We start from the raw sequence: 22,916 nt of genomic DNA on the forward strand, positions 1-22,916 counted from the left end.
CCTGTCCTGCTCCTCAGGGTGGAAGGCCCAGGCAGTTCAGGAAGATGTCCCTAACTTGCCTGGAAGATTCCCTAAATGAAAACCTGCCTCTACTGAGGGGTGGAAAGAACAAGAGGTCCAGAACCGCAGTGAAGCATCCCTCTTCAGGGCGTGGCATGGCGGTGGCACTTGTGCTCACAGCCGCTGCAGTTGCTGGTAGAAAACTGAGCCGTGAACCATTCAGCCATCGATGGGGAGGGACACGTGGATGTCTGCCCCATGGCAGTGCAGGGCCTGCTGGGGGAAAGGAAGTATTGTCTTCAGTGCGGTAGTCACGAGTGAGTTTGCTCATGGAAAGCCTCACGCCTATTCCCATATGGGGGAGCCTGCAGAAACGCAGTGAGGCGCAAAGGAAAACAACATAATGGCATTAAAATGGGATGGGGACTTGGTAGGAGGAAGAGGGTGATGGGCCGGGGGTGGGGGAGGACGAGAGAGGGTGGAGCGATGGATGTGGTCAGAATTCATTCTATACGTGTGTGAAACCGCCAAAGACTAAAGTAATTTTAACAAACCTCGCTCTGCTGAGATGACACAAGACGCTGAGAGGAAACTGGTCAGAATGGCAGAAGCTGGCACATGTGCACAGCAGGAGGCATTTGGCCCCGGGCTCATTCGAGGCATCCCTGACCCCAGCCAGGCAGATGGGCTCTAGACAGAAAAGGAATCTTCCTTTGATTGAGTCTGGGGAGCCCAGGAAGGGTACAGCGTAGCCTTCTAGGAAGGCGAAGAAGGGAGACACTTGAATGTTGGCAAGATCGTAAAAGAGTAAAATAAGCTGAATCCATAGCGAACGTGTGAGGAATTTTGATTCTGAAAGCCAGTCCAGTCCCAGAGATTTTGTGTCATTTGAAAGAGAAAGTGAGAGGGCCAGGGTGATGGTTCACTCAGTGGAGCACAGGCCTTGCCAGCACGAAGACTTGGCTTCCATCCCCAGATCCCATGCGGGAATGCCAGGTGTCAAGGCAGGCACTTGCAGCCTCACGGTCGGAGAGGCAATACAGGCAGATCGCTGGAGAGCCCTGGCCCGTCTAGCCGAATTAGAGCCTTCTGGACAGTAACAGACGCATCTGAAATGAGATGGTTGGCCTTCCTGGGGACGACAGCTGAGGTGACAGTTGAGGACAGACACTAAGGTGGGGCTAGAGAGACAGATCCATGGATAGACTTCTTGCTATACAAACATGAAGGCTTGAGTTCAGGCCCCTCGTAAAAGCCAGGTAGAGCTGCTCACATCTGCTACTCTGGTGATGGTGATGGTTGTAGAGAGGCGTGTTAATTCAGAACATGGCTGCTTTGGCAAGAGGTCACATCCAAAGGTTGTATGTGTTACTTTTTATACTATTTTATTTTGGGTTTCTTATTTCTCCCCTTTCCACCCCAATCTTTCCCAACACCAGGGAGGAGAGGAAGAAGGTTAGTGGGGACAGGGAGCAGAGCTCTCTTTAGCTTCTTCCTGTTGGTTAGGGCCATTGTGAAAAGTCTCATCTTGGATTCAGGCTATCTCCAACTTCTCACCCAGCTTCTCAATGGCAACCAGGAGCAGCATGGGGGGTGGGGGACCAGTAGCTGTCGTTCCTGGAGCTCCTTTTCTCTCTCTGGGCTCTGGCATTTATTCCCTCTCCAGAGTCCTCAGAATTAAACTCTCTGCAGCTGGCAAAGGGCCCCTTTCAGAGCTTCAGGAGGCAAAAAAATCTGCTGCTGTGGACCATCTAAATCAGCCCCACATTCCACACCTGGGATCAAAACAAAAACATGTTTGCATCTGCAACAAAAGATTTTCTAGGTCTGTGTGATCTGGCTGGAATACAAAAAGGAGACAGAAGCAAGCAGATCTGAGTTCAAGGCCAGCCTGGTATAGAGCGTCAGATAGAGACGCGCTTAGGTCCAGGCGTGGTGATACATGCCTTTCTTTCCAAACAATGGAGGTAAAGTTAGTTAGTAGAAGGAAGGGCCCATGTTTGAAAGTGCTGTCTAATTGAGTGGCAAAAATAGTCACAGAGAAAGCAACTTTCATGAGAAGAGAGAGGAAAGGGAAGCTACTTAAGGGGCAATGCAGAGAGAGGAGAAAAGTTTTACAGCGACAGTAATGGACAGGTTACAGAGAGAGGAGACTCAGGTGAAGACAGAATGAGCCAGAGAATGAGAAGGATCCAGGAGATTAGAGCAGATTGCTGGAGGTAGCTGGAGGCCAAGCAGAACAATTCAGTCAGAAGCCAAGAGAGATGGAGGATCCTGTGGAGAGGCTGGCGAGAAGGGAAGGGAGGAGGCCCAGTACCCGACCAGGTTCATTTTATCATACAAGGGGTGTCAGTGGGAAGTCACCCAGCAACAGTGACATGGGGAATAAAGCGGTGATTCTGCGTGCAGCAGAGTCCCGTGGGAGCTCTGAGCAAAGGACAGGAGGTCTCAGAGAGCTGTTTGGAGACTGGAGAGGAGGCAGAGACGTAGCTCACAGGAAATACAAGACTGCATTTGCTCCTGCCTTCCCTTCCCTCACAACAGTACAAGGGCGACGTCCGGACAGACAGAGGGACCTAGGAGAGGGTACATCCACATCACATAGCCTGACTAGGACAGGGCTGGGGTATGGTGTACCTCTGCAGGGCTCTGATGGGTGAGTCCTATGAGAGGAGGGGTCAGATGGGATGGTCTGGGTAGGAGGAAATTCCAGAAATTTCCCTCCCAGTGCCAGAGGTGGGGGTGAGCTTGGCTGGTGTGATCGGAGAGGTGTCATGGAGAACATCGTGTGAGCGTGGTGCCATCCAGGTGGGGAAAGATGGAAGGAGTCTGGACATCATGCTGACTAGCCAGGCCTTCGGTGCTGAGTCAGCATGGCTCCTACCTCCTGCCTCCCTCAGACCTGCCATAGCCATTGCCTGGCAGCCGGGACACTGTCCTCTCCTGACCTGCAACTGGCCTGGGGCTCCTCTTTATCACTGTGTGACAGCAGACACTGCCAGGTCAAGATATAAAACCAGTTTGCCAACCTTGAGGTTTGCTGAGGGAGGCATGTCCGGGTCCCCAGTAAGCTTGCCACGACCAAAGCTTCCTGTGCAGTCAAGAGCTACAAAGGGGACCTCCTGTACCCCAGAACTCCCCATAGGCCACCCCAGCGAGGGCAGTGACCCAGTCATTTTACATTTTAACAGACTGACGTTTCCAGAAGATTAAAAATATTCACAGGATAGGCGACTCTCATCACCACCGTGTCCTCAGCCCTCTTTGAAGTATACCAAGCAAACATTTTTTTTCTAAGAAATTTTATTTCCGTATATTTATATTTGGAATTAAACATCTCACTAAAATTAAATGCTTGATTTCTTTACGTGCGACCTTAAAAGCTACCCTAGTCTTGAATGGGTCAAAGATATTTATAATAAGGTTTTTTTTTTTTTTTAAATCCAATGTATTCTAAACGCCAAAAACACAGAGCCAAAAACTAACAACAAAACAATAAGAAGCCCAGACACTCCTTCAAGCCTCCGGCGCTCTTCTCACGTGAGATGATGCGGCAAAGTAGCTGTCACAGAGTGTGCCCTGTGCTCAAGGTGCCGTGGTCTAGCCTCTGCTGCTGCCAAAGCAGGAGGGAAATCGCTGGTCATGGCGCTCCGGTGGGCCCAGAGAACACATCTGGAATCTCTGTCTTCAGTTTTGGAGTGTTCTTAAAGAAGAATCTATAGAACACTGTATTGAAAGAATGTATTTAAAGAATGACATGTTAAAAAAAAAAGCAGCCTCCCTCTCTGGCTCTAGCCACTTGTCTCTACTGTCCTGTCTCTGTTATCAAGCTTTGTTTCCCTTACGTTTGCTACATCTGTGTCTGTATTTCTCAACCCTTCCTTGTTTAGACTTGCCTGCTTTCAGGTGGGATAATGTTTTGTCGTATGACGATGGGCTTCCTGCTCATAATCAGCTGGTGAGCATCACCCCGTGAATGCCTGCCAGCTGTCCTCTGCTGTCTGAACGTGGCTCTGTTTTATGAGTCCCCCCGTCCTACTGCTGGCCACACCAGCTCATTCCTGACGTGGGTTGTTTTGAACATTGGTCGGGCAGCCTCAGCCGCATCTCTCGGTGCTGTGATCAAGCATGTCTCTAGGCTGCAAAGCGTAGCAGTTTAATTGCTGTCTCCCGGATGTGTGTGCTCGGCGTTACAGGGTAACACCAGCTTTTTTCAGGGCAGGCACCAGCAGCTCCGAGACTGCTTGTCCTGGCTGAGGCTTGTGAGGCTTCAAGTGTGTAGGGAGATCTGATAGGAATTTCAGTCCACATTTCCCTTGTTAACAGTGTCCTGGGCAACTTGTCATGTATCTGCTGTCCGCTAAAGTCTGCTCCTATGCGAGGTGTCTCTTCAAACCATTACCAGGTTTTTCTATTGAGTGGTTAATGTTGATCTCTTTTATTATGAGTTTTAAAGTGCATGTACTCAATGGTGTTCCTTTGTTTTTAGCACGTGTTTCAATCTTCTACAGGGCTGGAGAGATGGCTCAGTGGTTAAGAGCTGGCTGCTCTTCCAGAGGTCCTGAGTTCAATTCCTGGCAACCACATGGTGGCTCATGACCATCTATCTATACCTATACTGGGATCTGATGCCCTCTTCTGGCACACAGGTGTACATGCAGGTAGAGCACTCATATTCATGAAATAAGTAAAATTTTAAAATACCTTCTTCACCGGGCGGGAGAAGTGCTCAGGCGGTAAGGTGAGTGCTGTAGAGGTATGGGACCTGAGTTCAGATCTCTAACACCCAGGTTAGAAAAAGGAACAACTAGGCACGGTTGCAGCCTATCGGTGGTAACACTAGTTGTGGGGGTTGGAGGAAAAGGAGACAAGAAGATCCGTGGCGCTCACTGGCCAGAGGGACTAGCCAATGGGTGAGCACGTGGTTCAACGAAAGACCTTGTATCAAATGACACAGTGGCAGATTAAGGAGGACATCTGACGTCTGACTTTAACCCCTGGCCTCCACCTGCTCACAGGCACACATGCTGCACACACACACACACACACTCTCTCTCTCTCTTTTCTTCGGGGTTAGGTCTTATCTTTCCACTTTATCTTGTGTCTTGCTGCATCATCATCATCACTTCCTTACTGTTTGATGGAAGATGATTTGCCAACTTTTCCCCATTATAGCCTTTTTCTTAATAGAAACCTTCTGGTAACCCTCAGCTTGGCGATGGGGCCCTCCCTGCTAACTATCCTTCGCAGACTTAGAAGTAGTGTGTAGAGTATAGAGATCTGTTTCTAGGTGGATATTCTGCTCTGCAGCATACTTGTACATTCTTACGTCAGCACCACCTGACCTCATTCATACAGCTTTAGTCTTGGGAAGTGATATGGGCTTGTGTTGGTTCTGTAATCTTTAGCTAGTACTTTTTGATCCCAAAGAAGTTGTAACAGTATGGCTAAAGATCTATAATGGTCTGGTGGACTAGCTTTCTTTTATACTCTGTCAGAAAGCAGCCATTTGGTTTTTTGATCAAACTATTCCAGTTTTAGCCACTAGGAGTCCATCCCTGTTGGCTCTTGTGTCCTGAAGGATGACTTCTTTCTTTGTTGCCTAGGAGGAAGTTGCTCTAGGCTTGTCTTGTGTGTATTTTTTTTTCCCCCAAAAGCCCGGTTCCTGTATTAAAACCCACAGTCTGGATTTCAAGTGTGCTTAGAGCTATGGAGTATCATTGCTTCTCAGCCCTTTCAGTGAGCGGAGCTGGGAATTGCATCAACTTGTGCTAAGTGAAGAATAGATACTCACTCCAAGATGAACAGTTGTTCATGTTGAGGCCTCTGAGTTGGAATCACAGGCTTCCTTCTAGTCTTGAAGATCATTGGAAAGAATGTTTCAAAACTGTTGTATTATTGAGCAGAATGCCTAGCTTTTGTTTTCAAGATTTTCTTAGAATATTAAGTTACTTTGTTTTCCTTTCACTGCTGCCCTGGAGTTTCAGAGTTTATAATGTAAGTTCTGTTAGGAGCTAAAATTTCCTCAGTGATAATTTTTTTAAAGCTTTATTATTTTGTGTGTGGGGAGGGTGTTTTACATGCATGTATGTATGTGCACCACATGTGTGCCTTGTGCCCATGAAGGTCAAAAGAGGGCATCAGATCCCCTGGAGCTGAACTTAATGATAGTTGGGAGCCACCTTGTGGGTGCTGGGAACCGAACCCAGGTCCTTTACAAGAGTCAGAAGTGCTCTTAACCACTGAGCCATCTCTCCAGCAACTCCGTGATAAATTCTTAATGGCATATTTTTTTTTATTAGCATTTGCTCTGTCTCCTATTCATCTGGTCAGGAGGCTAAAAACAAACATACATACAAACATTTATATATATATATAAATTTATAAAATTTACTTATATATAAATTTATATATATATATAAATGTTTGTATGTATGTTTGTGTGTATGTGTTTATATATGGGGTGTGTGTGTGTGGTTATACATGTGTAGTGTGTGTGAAGCTATTTCCCTGTTCCTGCCCATACTGGTCTCTCACTGAACCACATTAGCTAGTTAGTAAACCCTAGTAATTTGCATGTCTCTTTGTGTCTAGCCCCTAGAGCTGAGGTGTCACGTGCACCCCCTGCCCCCATGCCTTTATGTAAGCAATGGGGATATGAACTCAGGTTCTCGGACTTACGCCGCAAGCACACGCACCGTAGCCACTGAGGTGTCTTCCCAACCCCTGAGCACAAATTCATCACCCTCACCTTCAGCTGCTCTGGATGCCCGCTGTGCCCCAGGCGCAGTTATCAGCAGGTGTGCTCCTCTTCCTACCCCTACACACTCAGAAGGCTCCACGTCACACAGTCTGGAGAAGGAGCTCCCCTAGGCCGAGCTGTCAGGGTGTATGGCATGCCATTAAGCCCGTCATCTGTTCCAGACCCTGTGCCTCCGACCTTCGTGCCGCGTCACATGGCCTAAGAAGTGCAATGACAAACCGGACAGGGAATGATGTCCAAGCGACGGAGGAGGAGAACTGGTTTGGTTAACTCAAGACTCTGGAACTCACAACTCTCCCCCCCCCCCCCCCGTGGTTCCCAGCCTCTCCAGGACCAGCTGGAGTTTGCTTGAGAAAGGGTCTTTAGAAGAAAGGGAATGACTGAGCCCCTTAAGAGAACCCATGTTTTCCCACAGTCTTTCTTCTATTCCAAATTCTAATGTTCTTCCTGAGAAACCATGCGCTGAAGTCTGTGGCCAAGAACCTGACACTGCCAGCTTGAATTTGACACCAGGGATTTGGCCTCAGGTGAACAGCCAGCCGCTCCGACAACCTCAGCAAGCAGGCCAGGCCTCCTGGGAACAGACCTTCTTCCCAGGGTGCCCATGTCAACCCTGTAACCGGAAGGGCTTAGATCATTGTAACAGGTCGTTGTCCAATTCGATGCTTACTTTGAAGGTGCCAATTACCCCTCCTTTTTCAAAAGGAAGTTGATTTGGGTTTTGGCTCCTCCCTCAGGTAAATCGATCCGAGTGTCCGTAAAAGCTGAGGATCCTGTTGGATTCAGCGTTGTCAAAATGGCTTCGTGGCGTGTGCTACACAGAAATTTCTGGTGTTTGGAAAACATACACACTCAGAGGTGCTTGAGGGATGGTAGGAGAATCTGCTTCGCAGCAAACGGAGCCTCTGCAAGCCTCCCCTCCGCCCCCCACAGCCTTCCTCCGCCTGATCTGATAGAATGTTGTGAATGATTCCCGCTGCTTTTGGCTGGAACACTTTAAACGTGGGATGGGTTTGATGAAAATAGCCCCACTAGGCATTTAACAGGCGACTCCTGTTCACTGTTTCTGTGCTGTCGGGGGCAGCTTGGCCTTTTTTTTTCTTTTCTTTACATGTATTCATCCTGTGTGAGTGTGTATGCACACGCGTGTAAATACTGCAGCACATCTGTGGAAGTTGGGAGAAACCCGAGGGAGCCCGTTTTCTCCTTCTGGTCTGTGGGTTTCAGGGACTGAACTCGAGCTGGCTGGCTTGGTGCAAGCAGCTTAACCTGCCAAGCCATCTGTGGGCCCTTGGTTGGTCTTTTAAACTCAATCCCGGAACAACCGGCAGAGAAAATAAAAATAGGACACACAGTATTTAAATGGGATGCTACCTGCTATAGTCCAAGAGTGTAACAGAAGGTAAAAAGGCTTAGTTCTGGCTAATACAGAGTTTAAGAACTCTGACATAATGCTGGACGTCACTAGATCAGTTTGAGGGAGAGTTCCTGCCTCATGTCTTTCTTCTACCGCAGAATAGCTGTGGCTATTTCATCACAGCTTCATAGGTTCATCTTGGTTTCTGAACTCTTGGTTTCCTGGTGTCATGTTGTACAGTCTAAAACACAATAAGCCACCCCCCACACACACACCCCAGGATTACACTCCAGCTTCCAGACATACAAGAAGCTTCCCGGAAGCGTGCACCTGGGCTGAATTCTAAGGCTTCCCCTGAGACACTCCAGTTCCAGAGATGTGGGGAAGGGGCTATTCGTGACTAGTAATGGTGTAGATGGGTAATAATGCCTGAAGGGCTCAGAGGATGTCTGGAGAGGGTCCTGGGTGCTCTCGGTCTGTCTCCTCTTTTTTTAGCAGGAAGACGTTTTGCTTTATAGCTTAGGTGTTTACTTTTCTGAGTGCATGACGGCTTTTCCACACCTGCTCCAAAGCGCCTACACACGTCTGAGAAGACACGGTTGGTTCACTTGATTTCCATGGACTCTTTCCTGTTGTGGTTCTCCAAGCAGCAGTGCTTACACACACACACCCTCTCTCTCTACACACACACACACACACACACACACACACACACTCCAACACTGCCTGTTAGTGACCTTCTTCATTACGGTTTGTCCATGGAGTGAACAGTCCGTGAGGTCCATTCCCATGGGAATTCTCTTTCACTGTTAGGAGTGGGAAAACCAAGGTTATTTCCTGATAACTGTTAGAATAGGCAATCTATTCTTGTACTTACACATGCAGAATAAATAATAACCAGTGAGAAAGATAGAAACCTTTCTATCTTTCCTTATGATAGCAACATACAGGATCTAAACCTCCCACAGGCCCCTCAGGAGGAGGACACACTGTTCTGGCTGAGCCGGCTAAGCCGACCCTCCTCACAGGTGGGGTTTCCGGGCTCCCTGGTGTTGGGGGAGGAGGCCCGTAGCTGCTTGACTGGTCCTGAAATTAGACTCAGCTGGTGAGTGTTGCCCGGCAACACCCTAGCACAACAAAACAAAGACCCCCTGTTGGGCGGGACAGGCCTGTTGAAATCCTAGAGCGGTGGGAACACTGCATCCTGACCTGCCTCCCCTGCTGAGAAGTCTCCCACAAGTGACCGGAGTCTAAGGGACGCGGCGCTGGCTGCCGGTCCGAGCTTGATAAGACCCAGGCTGATGAGTTACTGAGCCGGGCCCAGGAAGAGCCTCCCTTCCTTGTTACCTTCACCTCAGAAACCTCCTCCCCGCCCTCTTGGAAGGGTGGGCCAACCTGTACCTTCCCCTGAGTTCCAAGCTGGCCTCAGCACTGATCGCAGTTCTTGACTTTACAATAATCGTTTACAGCTCTAATTTCTTCTTCCCCTAGGCATCTCTGCTTGTTTATTTGTTCCTGTTTGTTTGAGACTGGGACTCACTCATCTGAGGCTGGACTCTTGCACTCAAATCTGACTTTGTTTTGTTTTTTAAATCTTTTTGCCAGACATGATGATACACACTTTGCAATGTCGGGTTCTGGGGTGTCAGGCAGAAGGACTGAAAAACCAGCCTCGTCTGGCCTACATAATCAGTTCCAGGCCAGCCTGGGCTACAGGGCCAGATCCTATTTCAGGAACAAAAGGGAAAAAAAATTGTCACTAGTCTTTATAGTCTAAGCATTTCAGGCTCCCATTTAAAGAAGGCTAGTGAGAAGACAATTTGATTGCCTTCAAGCCTTCTCCAGGTCTGTTCACTCGGGGACAAGAAGGAATTACCCTAGAACCTTTGCTGTCTGAAATGGGCTGAGTGGAGGCGGAACCCATGTTTTCTCTAGCTTAGGAGCTCACTGTCCTGGACAGCAGCTGAGACAAGCTCCTGGGACATCCTGACGAGAGAGTGGGTCCCGAAATTCAGGACCAAATACGGAGGCAAGGAGTTAAGGAATGCCACCCTCTGTCTTTTCTACTTCTCCAGCTCTGCATGTTTCCCATTGGTCCATGAAGGATGGAACCTGGGCCTGGCTCTGAATTCCAGTCTCCATCCTGACCACTCAGGCAGCCTGTGACTGGTTAGCCCCTGCTGTCTTGAAAGGTGTGGACTTAGATAGTCTCATCAGAGCCCCTGAGTGATGCTGATATTGAAGGGGCGTGCAGAATAAGGTCAGAGGATGGAGGAGACGATCCCTGACTATATTTTCCAGCTTGTAACTTTTTTGTGATTCCGTATGTAGCAAGGCCCAGAAATTCTAGAGGTAGTTTGTACTATTGAAGTTGACTACCTGGTCCCTCTATCTTGACCTGGACCTGGGCTAGCTAGTTTCAGTTTAACTGTTTCAATGCCTGTTACAATGCTCAACTTATAGTAAGTAGATACTCGGTATTTGTTAAGGAGCGATCAAAACACTGGATATCAAGGCTGTGGAGATAGATGGCTCTGTGCTTCTGAAGCACTTGGTGCTCCTCTGGAGGATCCAGGTTCACTTCCCAGCACCCACACAGCAGCTCACAGCCACCTGGAATTCCAGTTCCATGGGATCCATAGCTCTCTTCTGGCTCCTTGGGCACTAGGCATGCGTGCAGTAGACAGACATATATGCAGACCAAACACCTACACACACACACACACACATACACAAACACACAAACTCAAACTGGCTATTATAGCCTTTCATGTCATAATTACAGAAAGCCATTGGCAGCGGCCTTTCAGCCTGTGCCGTGGTTTCTCCCAACACTATGCTGGGAGAGTTCCTGTATGCGCATACATAACAAGTACCTTCTCACCTTGCCAAAGGTCTGCCTGCAGGCTGTGGTCACACTGTTCTGACGGACAGCAACCCCTGCCTTCTATTCCTGTTCCGTGCCGACACAGACTGGAGCTGGCAAAAACTCTGTCCACTCAGCGCCTCAGGACCACATCATTTCAGACTCCAAGCTGTGGGGCTCTCCCAGCCCCAAATTACCCACAGGTTTGCCCGGCAGACTGAAGATTACAGGGCTCTTACGACCTCCCTCCTGTTGCTAGAATGAGCACAGGAAAGCAGTTGCTTAGAATTATAGCTCAGTTACAAAGGTTGCGAACTCAGAACAGCCAAGGGGAAGAGATGCATAGGGTGTGGTCTGATGGCTGGGGGGAACTCGAGCCATGATTGATTGGTAAAATCCACAGCACAGGTTTGAGGAGTTGTCAGAGTGTGTCCTCAGGAAGCCTGCCCAAGTTTGCTTCCGTCGCTGTCCTGAAACACCATGACTAAGGCAACTTGCGGAGGAAAGGCTTTATGCATCCTGATCACAGTCCATCCTTGAGGGCAGGAACTGAAGCAGAGGCTGTGGACGAATGCTGCTTTCTCACCTGCTCCCCGTGGCTTTCTTATACCACTGGTGGGCTGGGTCCTCTCACATCAATCAATCAAGAAAATCCCCTGCAGACTTGCCTCCAGGCCAATCAGATGCAGGCATTTCCTTTTCCCAGATAGCCCTAGCTTTTGTCAAGTTGACAGAAACAAATGAAAGAATCCAATATGAGCAACAACCCACAAGCAACCCGGGCCATAAGACAGGGAGACTTCCCCAGGTCCGGCTCTAGGCGTGTCCAGCAGGAACCTGCAACACTCAAAGCAGTTGTCCCAAGACTAAATCAGGTGGAAGACGCTGCCTGAACCTATCCTGGAGTCATCTCGTAGGAAAGACGCTGTAGAATACTTTTTGTTGTCCCTAACTGACAAGACTCTGGCCTACAGCAGGGATCACCCTTGAGTCATTTTGGTAGCAGTTTCTTCACAGATGAAAGATTCCCGAAGGCTTTACTCTGTTCAGTTTAACATGTTAGCCTGTTTCTAAATTCCATCCTGAAGTCTTTTAAACCATACATCGAGGACAAGGCTTGCCTCTGCCTGAACGTGAGGCAGTGGAGTTGAGCTGCCACCTGTTCCTATCTGCTTGGGGTTGGGGCACACAAGCCCCAGAGAACCCAGCAGAGACATCACGCACAGTAACAATGCCTTTGGGGTTGCCCAACTGTGGCATGTGGCAGGACACAGGCCAGGGTTCCAGCAAGGACAAGGGTGTCACTGTTCGTGACATAATCTGAAGTGTGACGGCGGTAAGCTGAGTGCAGCCAGCTCTTCTAGAGTCCGGAGAAAGGACAGCCACGCTGCAGCCTCCTTTCGTGCTTACAGTGGCTCTCATCAAACTGAGAACCGGCCCAGAGCAACACTACCAATGAGAAATGCAGGCAGAATTTCTTCCTGGTCCCTTGCACTAGACCCTTGATAATGCAATCACACAGCATCCAACATGCATGCTGTTCTTCCCATCATCATCATCATCATCGGCCAAAACACTATGTGGCACACTCGAGATATCTCAAACTATCAAACACACAAGAAGGTTTGGATCTGGTCAGAGTAAATTATGTTTACCTTACAGTCATCTCCATGCGTTCACACATCTTAAGTTTGTCGGTAGACACTGAAAACCAGCTTGCCTTGTAAACAACCTGCAGCCTAGCTTTATAAGAAGCACCAGAGTCTCCACAATCACAACTGTTTGAGCCATGTTCAACTAAGGCAAATAGAAGAGCAGTAACCAGTCAGCTGTCACTCTATCTCACTTTCACTTATATCTTATTTCCTTTTCTCTGGCTCTAAGTATAATTTGATTGGCTGGTGGGTTGTTGCACCTTTAGAGAATGGGATTGCTGCCTGATCCTAGAATTAAAAATAAATAAATAAATAAAGTTAAGATCTCTAAAACCAGCCAGGCAGTGATGCTACACACCTTTAATCCCATCAGAGGCATGTGGATCTTTGTGAATTCAAGGCCAGCCTAGACAGCCTGGACTACATAGAGATACCCTGTCTCAAAACAAAACAAAACAAAACCCCCACCAGAACAAAAATAAATAAATAAACAGCAAGAACCTCTCTAAAGCTAGATTTTCTGGTGTATGTGAGTGTGTTCAGGACCATACTGCTGGGATAAAACATTAGACTTCACCACTGAGCTACAGCCTCAACCTGTATTTAATTTATTTGTTTATGTGTATATGGTGCATGAGCGTGTTGGCATAGTATTCTTGGGGAGGTAAGACCAACTTTTGGGAGTTGTTCTTTTTTTTTTTTTCTAACTATGTAGACCATGCTGGCCTTGAACTCACAGAGCTTCAACTACTGGGATTAAAGGAGTGTACTACCTTGCCTGATAGAGACCAGCTTCTAAAATGCACCTGTTGGAGGTTTTCAATCCTTGATAAATGATAACTCATTATTCTACAGGAAAGCAAAGTTGCCACTTGTTTGGTCTCCTGGGTAGTCGTGTTGTACAAACAAGCATTCATTCATTTCCTGGTGGGTCTGACTTCTTTCCTAGGGAGGTGCCCCTGAAGGATGCTAAGGAGTATGCTGAGTCCATCGGTGCCATCGTGGTTGAGACGAGTGCGAAGCACGCCATCAACATAGAAGAGCTCTTTCAGGGCATCAGTAAGTGCCGCCCGGATTCCCAGCCTACCTTAGCTTGCATGCTTATGCCTTGGGGAGTCAAAACCTAACCTTTCATCTGTGTGAAGTTATCTGGTGGCAACAAACCCTGAAGTCACTCTGTGAGCCCCTACAACTATAAGTGTATGTACTCACCTCCTTTCTTTCTTTCTTTCTTTCTTTCTTTCTTTCTTTCTTTCTTTCTTTCTTTCTTTCTTTCTTTCTTCCTTCCTTCCTTCCTTCCTTCCTTCCTTCCTTCCTTCCTTTCTTTCTTTCCTTCCTTCTTTCTTTCAGAGTATAATGGTTGGCTTGAATTTTTCTTAATGTATTTTTAATTGAAGTCAAATTATGTCACTTATCCCCTTGCTCTCCTCCCTCCAGCTTCTCTAGGTTCTCCTCCCCCTCCCTTGTTCCCCATCATTCTCAAGTTGATATCCTCTTTTTCCTGGGTTATTATTGTTCCATACATATATGTATGTGTATGTATGCTCAAATATATTCATGCAAACCGTAGAGTCCATTTTTGGTTTTTGTATGTATATGGTTTCAAGGCTGACCACTTGGCAGTGTGCTCACCGCTGGGGGAGGCTGATTTTCTCATCCCAGTGGTCCTTAGCTGTAGTTCCTCATCTTGGGCTGTTTCCCCCTTTCCATGGAGACTGCAGTCCCATCATTCCAGTCTTGTTCATGCAGCCATTTCTCAGAGAGACTGTTTCGCTTCAGACCTCCCAAATGTCTAATTCTGCAACTTGCTCTGTTCCTTCTGTTTCATGACCAAAAATGACACAATCATTGCAAGAACAGAATATATACAGAATTACATGTACACATATGTAATATGCAGAATTACTTGTGACTAAAAATCGTGTGTTTGGGGCATTGTACTTAGTGTTTTGATGGTAGAGGCGACATAGACCCTGGCATGGTGGAAGTTCAGCCATTCAATCAAATGGCTCTAAGCAAAGTCTGGGAACCTTTTAGTGATTTGCCAGATAATTGTTCACACACACACACACCCTCACACAATGCTTCTCTCTCACGTGACCTGCAGTCAGAAACTAGGCAGAGGGTTCGTTTGGGAACTTTCTGTTATTCTCGTTCATAACAGGAGACAGCGCTGGGTCAGGTCGTACCTCACTTCCGTCATGGATGACTGACCTCAGCTGTTTACCTCAGATGGCTGTGCTGACACACCAGCCTGTTGCTGTGACTCTCCAAGCACCCCAGATTTCACCTTCATGAACTCTGGCCATGACAGGTGTTCAGGCTTCCTTCCGCCAGGGAAACGCCCACCGACCATGAAAAGCTCAAGGCCTCAGTTCATCAGTGTGTTGTCAGGGGCTGGGAGAAGCCCCCTTATTCACTGAGATGTCACCATTGCAAGTCCTGGGAACCCTTTGTGGAATGGTCAGAACCCTTATCGGTTATCAGCTGTCCTCAGGAAGCCTCAGCTCCCGGCAATTCCAAAAGGGACTCTGCCCACTCTCTGCCTGGCTCTTTTCTGCACGTGAGGTCACTCCTGGTTAAACTCAAGGCCAGTAGCTCTCAGGATAGAACTGTTTTACATTTTCCTGGTTCTAGTTCATTGCTTTGGATTCTGAGAACAAACAGCAGAGAGCTTTTAGCTTGTTTGTGTTGGCCTAAAGGAGAATTTATGGGCCGTTGAGAACTCTGACCTGATTGCTTCCCCTGGGTGAAAATGTGCAAAAGAAATGTGCAAAAGAATGGTGCTGGGCCTCTCCCAGCAGCCCTGGGCCCTGTCACCATGGTGTCTCTGTGGCCTTTCCTTCCATCCACCTCCATGAGTATTTTTCCTGGCTGTTTACACAGGGGATGGAGAAACCGCAAGCTCCCTGGGCTGAGTGGTTAATCCCAGCTGGCTGGAGCTGTGACTGGGTGCTGGCACCTCGTGTTCCCACATCTCAGCTTCTTCCGTGGTGGACTGTGAGAGCACACGCTCTCTGTACTGCGTCACTCTGAGAGGCCGAGAGGACTCTGATTTGAACTTACAACATTGGGCCCTTTATTGCCCTCCAGTAAAGTTATTCTTTTTCGGTTCCTTTGGGCTTTTCTGGCTTGTTCACCTGCCGGACATTTTCTTTTTAAAAGTGCTTTGTAGTTGTTTGTTTTGTATTTATTTTTCAAGACAGGGTTCTGCTCTATAGCCCAGGTTGGTCCTGAAACTTGTAGTAGTGCTCTCTCCTGAGTCTCCTGAGCACTGAGGTTACAACCCACAATCATCGTAGCTGGTTTTAATGAGCTGCTGGGCACTGTTACCGAAGTGCCGCTGGCTGCACAGCTCCCTGCACTGTGGCGAGCCCACCCCCCAGCATGAGCGCCCTGAGCCAAGGCAAGGCAGAGGTCGCATGGGAAGCTGTTTTTTAAGTGCGCTAAATTCACCTGACAGTTTCTACACGAGGAGACCCTCTGAGCTTGATAGAAGTCATTATTGAAATAAAGAAATCAAATAAAGACCATAAAGGGAACGAGAAGCCTCGGTATTGAGAATTAACATCTCAGAAAGACTTCTTCGGATAACTCAACCTTCCTATCGGATAACTCAACCTTCCTACATCCCTTTCCACGCCAGGGGCCCTTGTGCCTCACAATGATGAAGGCATTGAATAATTAGTTCCTCTTATTCTAGGGGTCTGCTTTATTTAGAAAAAAAAAAAAATCAGGTCTTTGGCTTAAGCAAGGAGTAATTGCAGCTTCAAAGTCCGTGGGCCCTGTGCCTCCTCTTCTTCCATGTCAAATAAACAAATGTGTGCTTCTGTGTGGTGTTCTTTAGCTACACATACTTAGCAAAGACAGCTTGGAGATTTGTGGTGGAACCTCTAGTCAGGTCTCTACATCCATTATCGGTCTGTCCTTCATCTCTCATCTGTGCGACTATCCCGGTTCTGTCTGTTGTCTCTCTGCATCAGTATCTGTCTGTGCTTATCAATCTCTCTAGACTTCCAGCTGTCACCGTCCATCTACCTGTCTACTTTCCATCTCTTTCCATTATTCTAGCTATCTATCTCTGCTTCTATCCTAGTATTCCTGTCTCTATCGATCCAGCCGTCTGTCTGTCTATTATCTATCTGCCCATCTACTTCTAACTCAGTCTCTCCCCGCCCGGATCTGTGAACTCTGGCACCTTCCTCTTTGCCACTCTTTCTCGGGAATTGCATCAAAATGAAGGTTTTGTAGCCAAAGTGCAGGTTAATTTAGAACAGAATTCCAAGTACACCAGAATCTACCGCAGCAGACTTTTCTTGTATTTCCCTTTCATGATCCCTGCTTGTATTACATGAGCTCCTACCCAAGCTTAAAATAGAGCTGGAGATTGCTGACACCTATGCTCTAGGCGCAATGTGGCGGAGACAAACATGCCCAGGAGAAAAGTTACAATAAAAACCAGAGAACAGCCGTAAGAACAGCAGCCCTTTTAAGAGGTGTGCTTACACAAAATCAATTCACACTGGCTTGGATGAAGATGCAAATTCGTTTCTTTTGTATTCCCAGGGTGTTCATACAACAGAAACAGGCAACTGTGCTTTCCGAGAGGAAGCCAAGACATCGTCTAAGTGCAAACTATTCACCAAACTGTTATCTCTTTTGAAGAATACAGCTGCCCTGGAAAGGGACCTTGCCACTGCCCTGTCCTGGCTGGTCCAGCCTGTCTGTTCTGTGATGTCTCATCCCCTGGTGTCTGTTATTTCAGGTGCCCTCCTCAGAGGCCCATTTTTCAGACCTACTTTATCCTGCTGTGTGTAGCTCACTCTCTTCTGCACCTTTCTACCCCGGGGGCTGTTCATTTTTCTTTCTTGGCTAAGAAGATAATTGTACACTTGTTTGTTTGTTTGTTTGTTTGTTTTAAATGTTGTAAGACAACACAGAGACTGTTCTGTTGCTGCTCAGCTATTGCAGTGCTAAAAACCCCCAAACAAAAGGCGTTGATGCCTTCTGGAGGCGCAGAGCAATGCTCCGCTCTAGATGAGGGGGAGACCCGGGACTTGAGCACTGGGATTTCAGCCCTGCTCCTTATTTCTTCCGCATCTCAGTGCTGACCCTGTGGTCATGGAGCTGTAATCTTCCCCTGAAGAATACCTTGGAGACTTGGAAGGCATTGGACTGCAGCTTTTTTGTTTTGGGTTATTTCATGTTTGCTGAAGAGCAGATGAGGGATGCTTCGGTTTTGCTGTGTCACCAGGGTCGCTCTTTGGCACCACTCTGGATCTCTGGTCTTTGTGATCACACTTGAAAGAAATCTGGTGAGACACACAGCATGGTGTAGAAGATAGAAGAGTCTGCCAGATGGTGAAGTAGGCACTTTTAACAGAGTGGAGAGTGGCCGAGAGGACTGCTGTGTCAATCTATATTTTAGGAGGGCTTTATACCATTTCTAAGCCTCTAGAACAACTTCTTCTGAGGGGCATTTCTCCAGCCAGGTGACTGACAGATCCATTTGAATTAACCCTCCGGAGAAGAGGACCCTGGAGTCCTCCTTCCCCAAAAACCTCCTAGCCGGCATTCTGAAGGGCGTGTCTCCACCCAGGATCCCTGACCATGACTCAGCTCCTATCCCTTCCACCAGTAAAGACAGCCCTGTAGTTTCAGTTCCTGGCTTTCTGGGCTGCTGGTCTTAAGGTTGGGGTCCATCCTTAATGGCCTTTCAAGCCCTCAAACACCTAACTTGCTACCTGTTTGCTTGTTTTTAAAGTCCGTGCAATTAGAGGAGAGAGCAGCCCTGGCTTGGAAGGCTTAGGAAACAGGAAGGAGTGGTCCATCTTGTCCTGCAATCCTCATTGCACAGCACGCTGGCTTTTGTACATCCACTGGGTTTTGTAATTCTGTGGAGTTACTTGGTTTAGAGCATGTAAGAGAAGTTAGAAAGCAAAACAAAACCTTTGAAAGTTTTGTAACAGGACAGCAAGCTGTCATGAAGATAAAGGTGAGGATCATCCCTTTCTTACCATTAAAAAAAAATTAATTCAGCAAATGCCCCAAAGAAGCTGCTGATATCGGAAGCTTTCACTCTGTGCAGTTCTAAGACTAACATTCTCAGTTTTAAGAAGCACAGTGTCATTGGCCCTCATGTCCGTGTGGCTTTAGGACCCTCCAGGATACCAAATCTACAGATTCCCAAGCCCCTGTCTAAAAACACTGTAATGTGTATGTAAGCACACATCCCCCCAGACCCCCCCCATCTCTAGATTACTGATACTCAGGCATAGTCAATGTTAATAAATAGTTGTTATGCTGTATTGTTTAGGGAACAATGACAAGAAAGAGCGTGCATGTGTTCGATTCAGACACGGCCACTGTAGGCCTAGCTGTGGTTTTGATGGACAGTGCAACCAACCATGAATCAAAGCCTGAGAAGCAGGCAGCTACAGGGACCAACTGTAGCAATGCTTAGCATGTGTGGACCTCTTGTTCCTTGCCATTGTGGCCATGGCTAAAACGTGTGCTGTCTCACTGAAGTCCCATTCACTATGAAGTAGCCACTCTTTCATCTTTGAGGACACCATCTTGTGACTTGCTGTTCCTCATAGCTGGTGAGTGGGAGGCCATTATGTGGAGTCACATGCTCAGCTTTAAGTCTGGGCAGTGTCTGGCTCCTGACTTTGTACAGCAGTTTTTCTGGTAAGATTATCCACAGGCATAGAAAACAGGAAATGACTAAACTGCACCAAAGTTGAGAAATGGTTTGTTTTTTCAAATTGTGGTTCACTAATATAAACTAGTGATTTTAAAAAAAAGATGATGTGAATCTTGTTACTGACCTAAAAAGACAAGTTGTTTGTAAAACAAATGCTGTACAGTAGTTTATATAAAATCCTGATTTCATATAATCAAACCGCATAACATATAACAATAAGCAGCACGTTCTTCCAAGGTTCTTTCTTGTAAGGCCTGTTAGATTGCTAAGTATAGCCACTTTGTAACAGTGCGTTCCAGCAACCTTGGAAAAACTGATTCTATGATAGAAAATGTAAAACTTACAGCAACAAGTGAATTGAATCATCATGCACGCCACGCCACCCAACGTGTCTCGTTTCTGTTCTACAGCTCTCCACCCTAGATTGCTTTAAAGGAGAGTCTCAGATATTACACATTATCGAATATGTAAATATTTTTAATCTAATTTTTAACTGTTGTTAGGTGAGTAGGTCAATCCAGTAGTTGTCGGGTTGAGGGAGAGTCTAGTTATTCTCTGGCTGTGATGGACATCATGACCCGAAGTTGGAGAGGAGTCCATCATGAACGGGAGTTGGGCAGGTGCTCGGAGGAGCCTGGAGGGCGGAACCAGGGCAGAGGAGGCTGTGGAGGAGCACTGCTTACTGGTTTCTCCTCCTGGCTCGCTCTTACCTTCCTTCTGCGCCTGAAGACTACCTACTGAGGGGTGGCCCGTTCCAGGTGGGTGGTAGAGCTCTTCCACATCCACCAGTCAAGAAAATGCCCACAGGCTTGCCTCAGGCCAGCCTTATCGAGGCATTTTCTCAATTGAGAGTCCTCTTCCCAAACTGCCTTAGCTTGTGGCGAGCTAACAGAAAAACCAGAACCAGCACGGGGGGGGGGGGGGGGGGGGAGGAACGACACAGGACTGCAGTGACTCTATCTGGTGCTGTAATGATGGTGACATGTCATTAGCCATTTATCAGCATCGACAGCATGTCTAACAGGGAGAACCCCATGCGAAAACTGGGGCTGTAGCTAGCAATAGTGGGTTAACAGTAGCTCGTCAGTTGAAACTGGTGTTTCGTACTCACGCAAGACGCGAGCAGCAGGAACCTGGAGGTGAAGAGTGAGGCATGGGGAGCTAAATTCCTCAATTTTCTTCATAAACCAAAAAATCATTGTAGAAAAAAAGTTTATCAGTTTTGAGAAGGGAATAGGGGGGTGCTTTTCTTTTTTCTTTTTAAAGCAGCATTCTGTTGAACTCATTTGAAATCTCACAGTTGCTGTTGAAGTCACTGGGTTGGCAGCCAATGGGAACAGCTCCTTTTACCCTCTTCTTTGTAACACAGCCATGACTTTGGCTCCCGGAACATTTAAAAAAAATTTTTTTTAAACCAGATATTTATTAGATATTGTTATGCCCTATTTGCATGAAGTGTGTTTTGTGGTTAATTTTCACATATTCATTTGTAGTGCTGGGGATGAAGCCACGCTAGGGGAGGACTGAACCCTTGAAGTACATCTGTCTCTGGCTCCCTAAACTCTTTCAGCTTCCAGATTTGGGGGTCTCTGCTCTCACATCCTCACTTCTACTCAGCTGTCAGGTCATGTCTGGCATTTCCCCACACCCTGCCTCCCCCCTCCCCTTCATGTGCCTCTCATTGCACTGACTGTAGCTCCCTTGGGCCTGTGCTGTCTGGGCGCCACCTGCTCCTAGTGCATTCTGGTCCTTCACAGAGCGTGAGCTCACTCCTCACTCACATCTTTATCCTAACAGTAAAAGTTGTCTTAAGGGCAAGGCGTGGTGGTGCACACCTTTGATCTCAGCACTCCTGCAGAGGCAGGCGCATCTCTGTGAGTTTGACTCCAGCCTGGTCTGCGTAGTGAGTTCCAGGACAGTCAGGGCTACATGGAGAGACCCTGCCTCAAAATCAAAACAAGGAGCTTTTTCTAGTATCATTCCTGCTATAGTAACTGGAGGACAATTGCCAGGAAGGACCCCAGGTCAGGTATGAGCCACTGCAGTGTTTCACGAAGACTCTCTCTCACAAACTTCGGGGCCATTACTAAGTCCCACCAAACCCCAGTAAAGTTGATCAAACCACCAATCTGGATGATACAGAGAGTCAAGAGCAGAGACAGTCACCCAGCTGCCTCTAGACACACTTGGCGCAGAAGAAAAGAGAGCCAAGCCGCTGGAGGACGGAGAGAAAGACGGAGAGAGGACAGAGAAGGGGCAGATGGCAGAGCTGTTGGAGAGCAGTCGGAGCACACAGGAAGTGGCTGCTGGGGCTCGTCAGCCAAGAGCAGCTGCAGGGAAGCACACCGCTTTATTCTTTGTGTGCGTTAGGCCCATTGCCCCAGCCAAGCTGAGCGAAACTCATAGGTTTGGAATTTATTTCCACATTTTACATTCCTGAGGAAGTGTTTGCTAAACAAGATTTTTCTCCGGGACTGTCAACTTTCAGGAAACCTGGAGGGGTGGGGGTGGGGGTGTTAACTTCTCCCCAAGAGACTCTTCTTACACAATCCAAACTGTGTTAAAATAAACACGCTGGGCCTGGGATTCGTGTTCAAGAACAGCTCGTTGTGGAGGTGGCAAGCCTGGAGGACGCTCTGTAGGAGGAGAAACATCCGGAGGACACCTCGGGCCTGTGCCGACGTCATCGTGTGTTCGAGCTCAGTTCCGTGTTCGGGTTAAATAAAATCCCGTGAACTGTGTTCCGGTTATCTCCTTAGTGCAGAGTGCTATGGCCCCTTTCCAGACCCATTCTTTTGTGGGAGAACATTCACCCAGCAGGCGCTGAGTGCCTGGAGCACAGCACAGGGGCTGGCACTTGCTTCCACAGCGTTGTTTGCTTAGCTCTTGAAGGGCGCTCGGCTCGGCTTGGGATTTAGCTCTTCCGTGTCACACTTTAATGTGGGTGCGCCTCAGCTCCTGGCCATGTTTGAAGCTGGAGCTATGTGACGTTCCCAAGCGGAGTGGTCTCCGGGAACACAGGCCGGCCTTCTCCTAACCGGACCTTGAGCATCAACCATGCCTCCTAGCCAGGAACCCTGGGTGCCTCTTCCCACGCAGAGACGCCTGCTGCGGTCAAAGACTCCCCGTCATTGTCCCGAGTCCCTTGCCTAGAAGCAGCACAGCTAGACCGCGTAGGGGGCATCAGGCTCACTGTTCACGTGCTGTTTACGGAGGAGGGCAGAAGGGCCAAGCGATTTTACGTGACTGCACCGGGCTCGTTTAACTGGGGTGGCTGATTCTCCAACCTCAAAATGCTTTCTGCTCGAAGATAAAAATGAAGTCTGAGGGCTCCACATTGATTTCGCATCCTAGAAATACAGCAGTCCTTGCTCATCCGTGGTGTCAGTGGCAACCATGGCCTTAAAATGCCAAATGGAAATCCCGGAAAAAACAAAACAAAACCCCTCATGTTTGAACAACTTTTAATACAACCTGTTGTTGTGATTGTTCTAACTTAAGATTTGTTACTATTATAGACCTCTTCATATATCTACCTTACAAATGAAACTTGTCACAGGTTGTCTATG

General features: G+C 47.7%; 1 protein-coding gene across 1 annotated transcript in view; it reads left to right on the top strand.

The window, feature by feature from the left end:
- The window catches only part of Rab31 (RAB31, member RAS oncogene family), a 109,945-nt gene that overhangs the window by 83,406 nt on the left and 3,623 nt on the right, over positions 1–22,916 (top strand). Inside the window, exon 6 of the mRNA XM_021653540.2 lies at positions 13,591–13,700. Within this exon, the coding sequence (XP_021509215.1) occupies positions 13,591–13,700 (110 nt within the window). The remainder of the gene's footprint in view (positions 1–13,590; positions 13,701–22,916) is intronic.

The sequence above is a fragment of the Meriones unguiculatus genome, chromosome 15 (genome assembly GCF_030254825.1).
Source record: "Meriones unguiculatus strain TT.TT164.6M chromosome 15, Bangor_MerUng_6.1, whole genome shotgun sequence".
Taxonomy (NCBI): Eukaryota; Metazoa; Chordata; class Mammalia; order Rodentia; family Muridae; genus Meriones; species Meriones unguiculatus.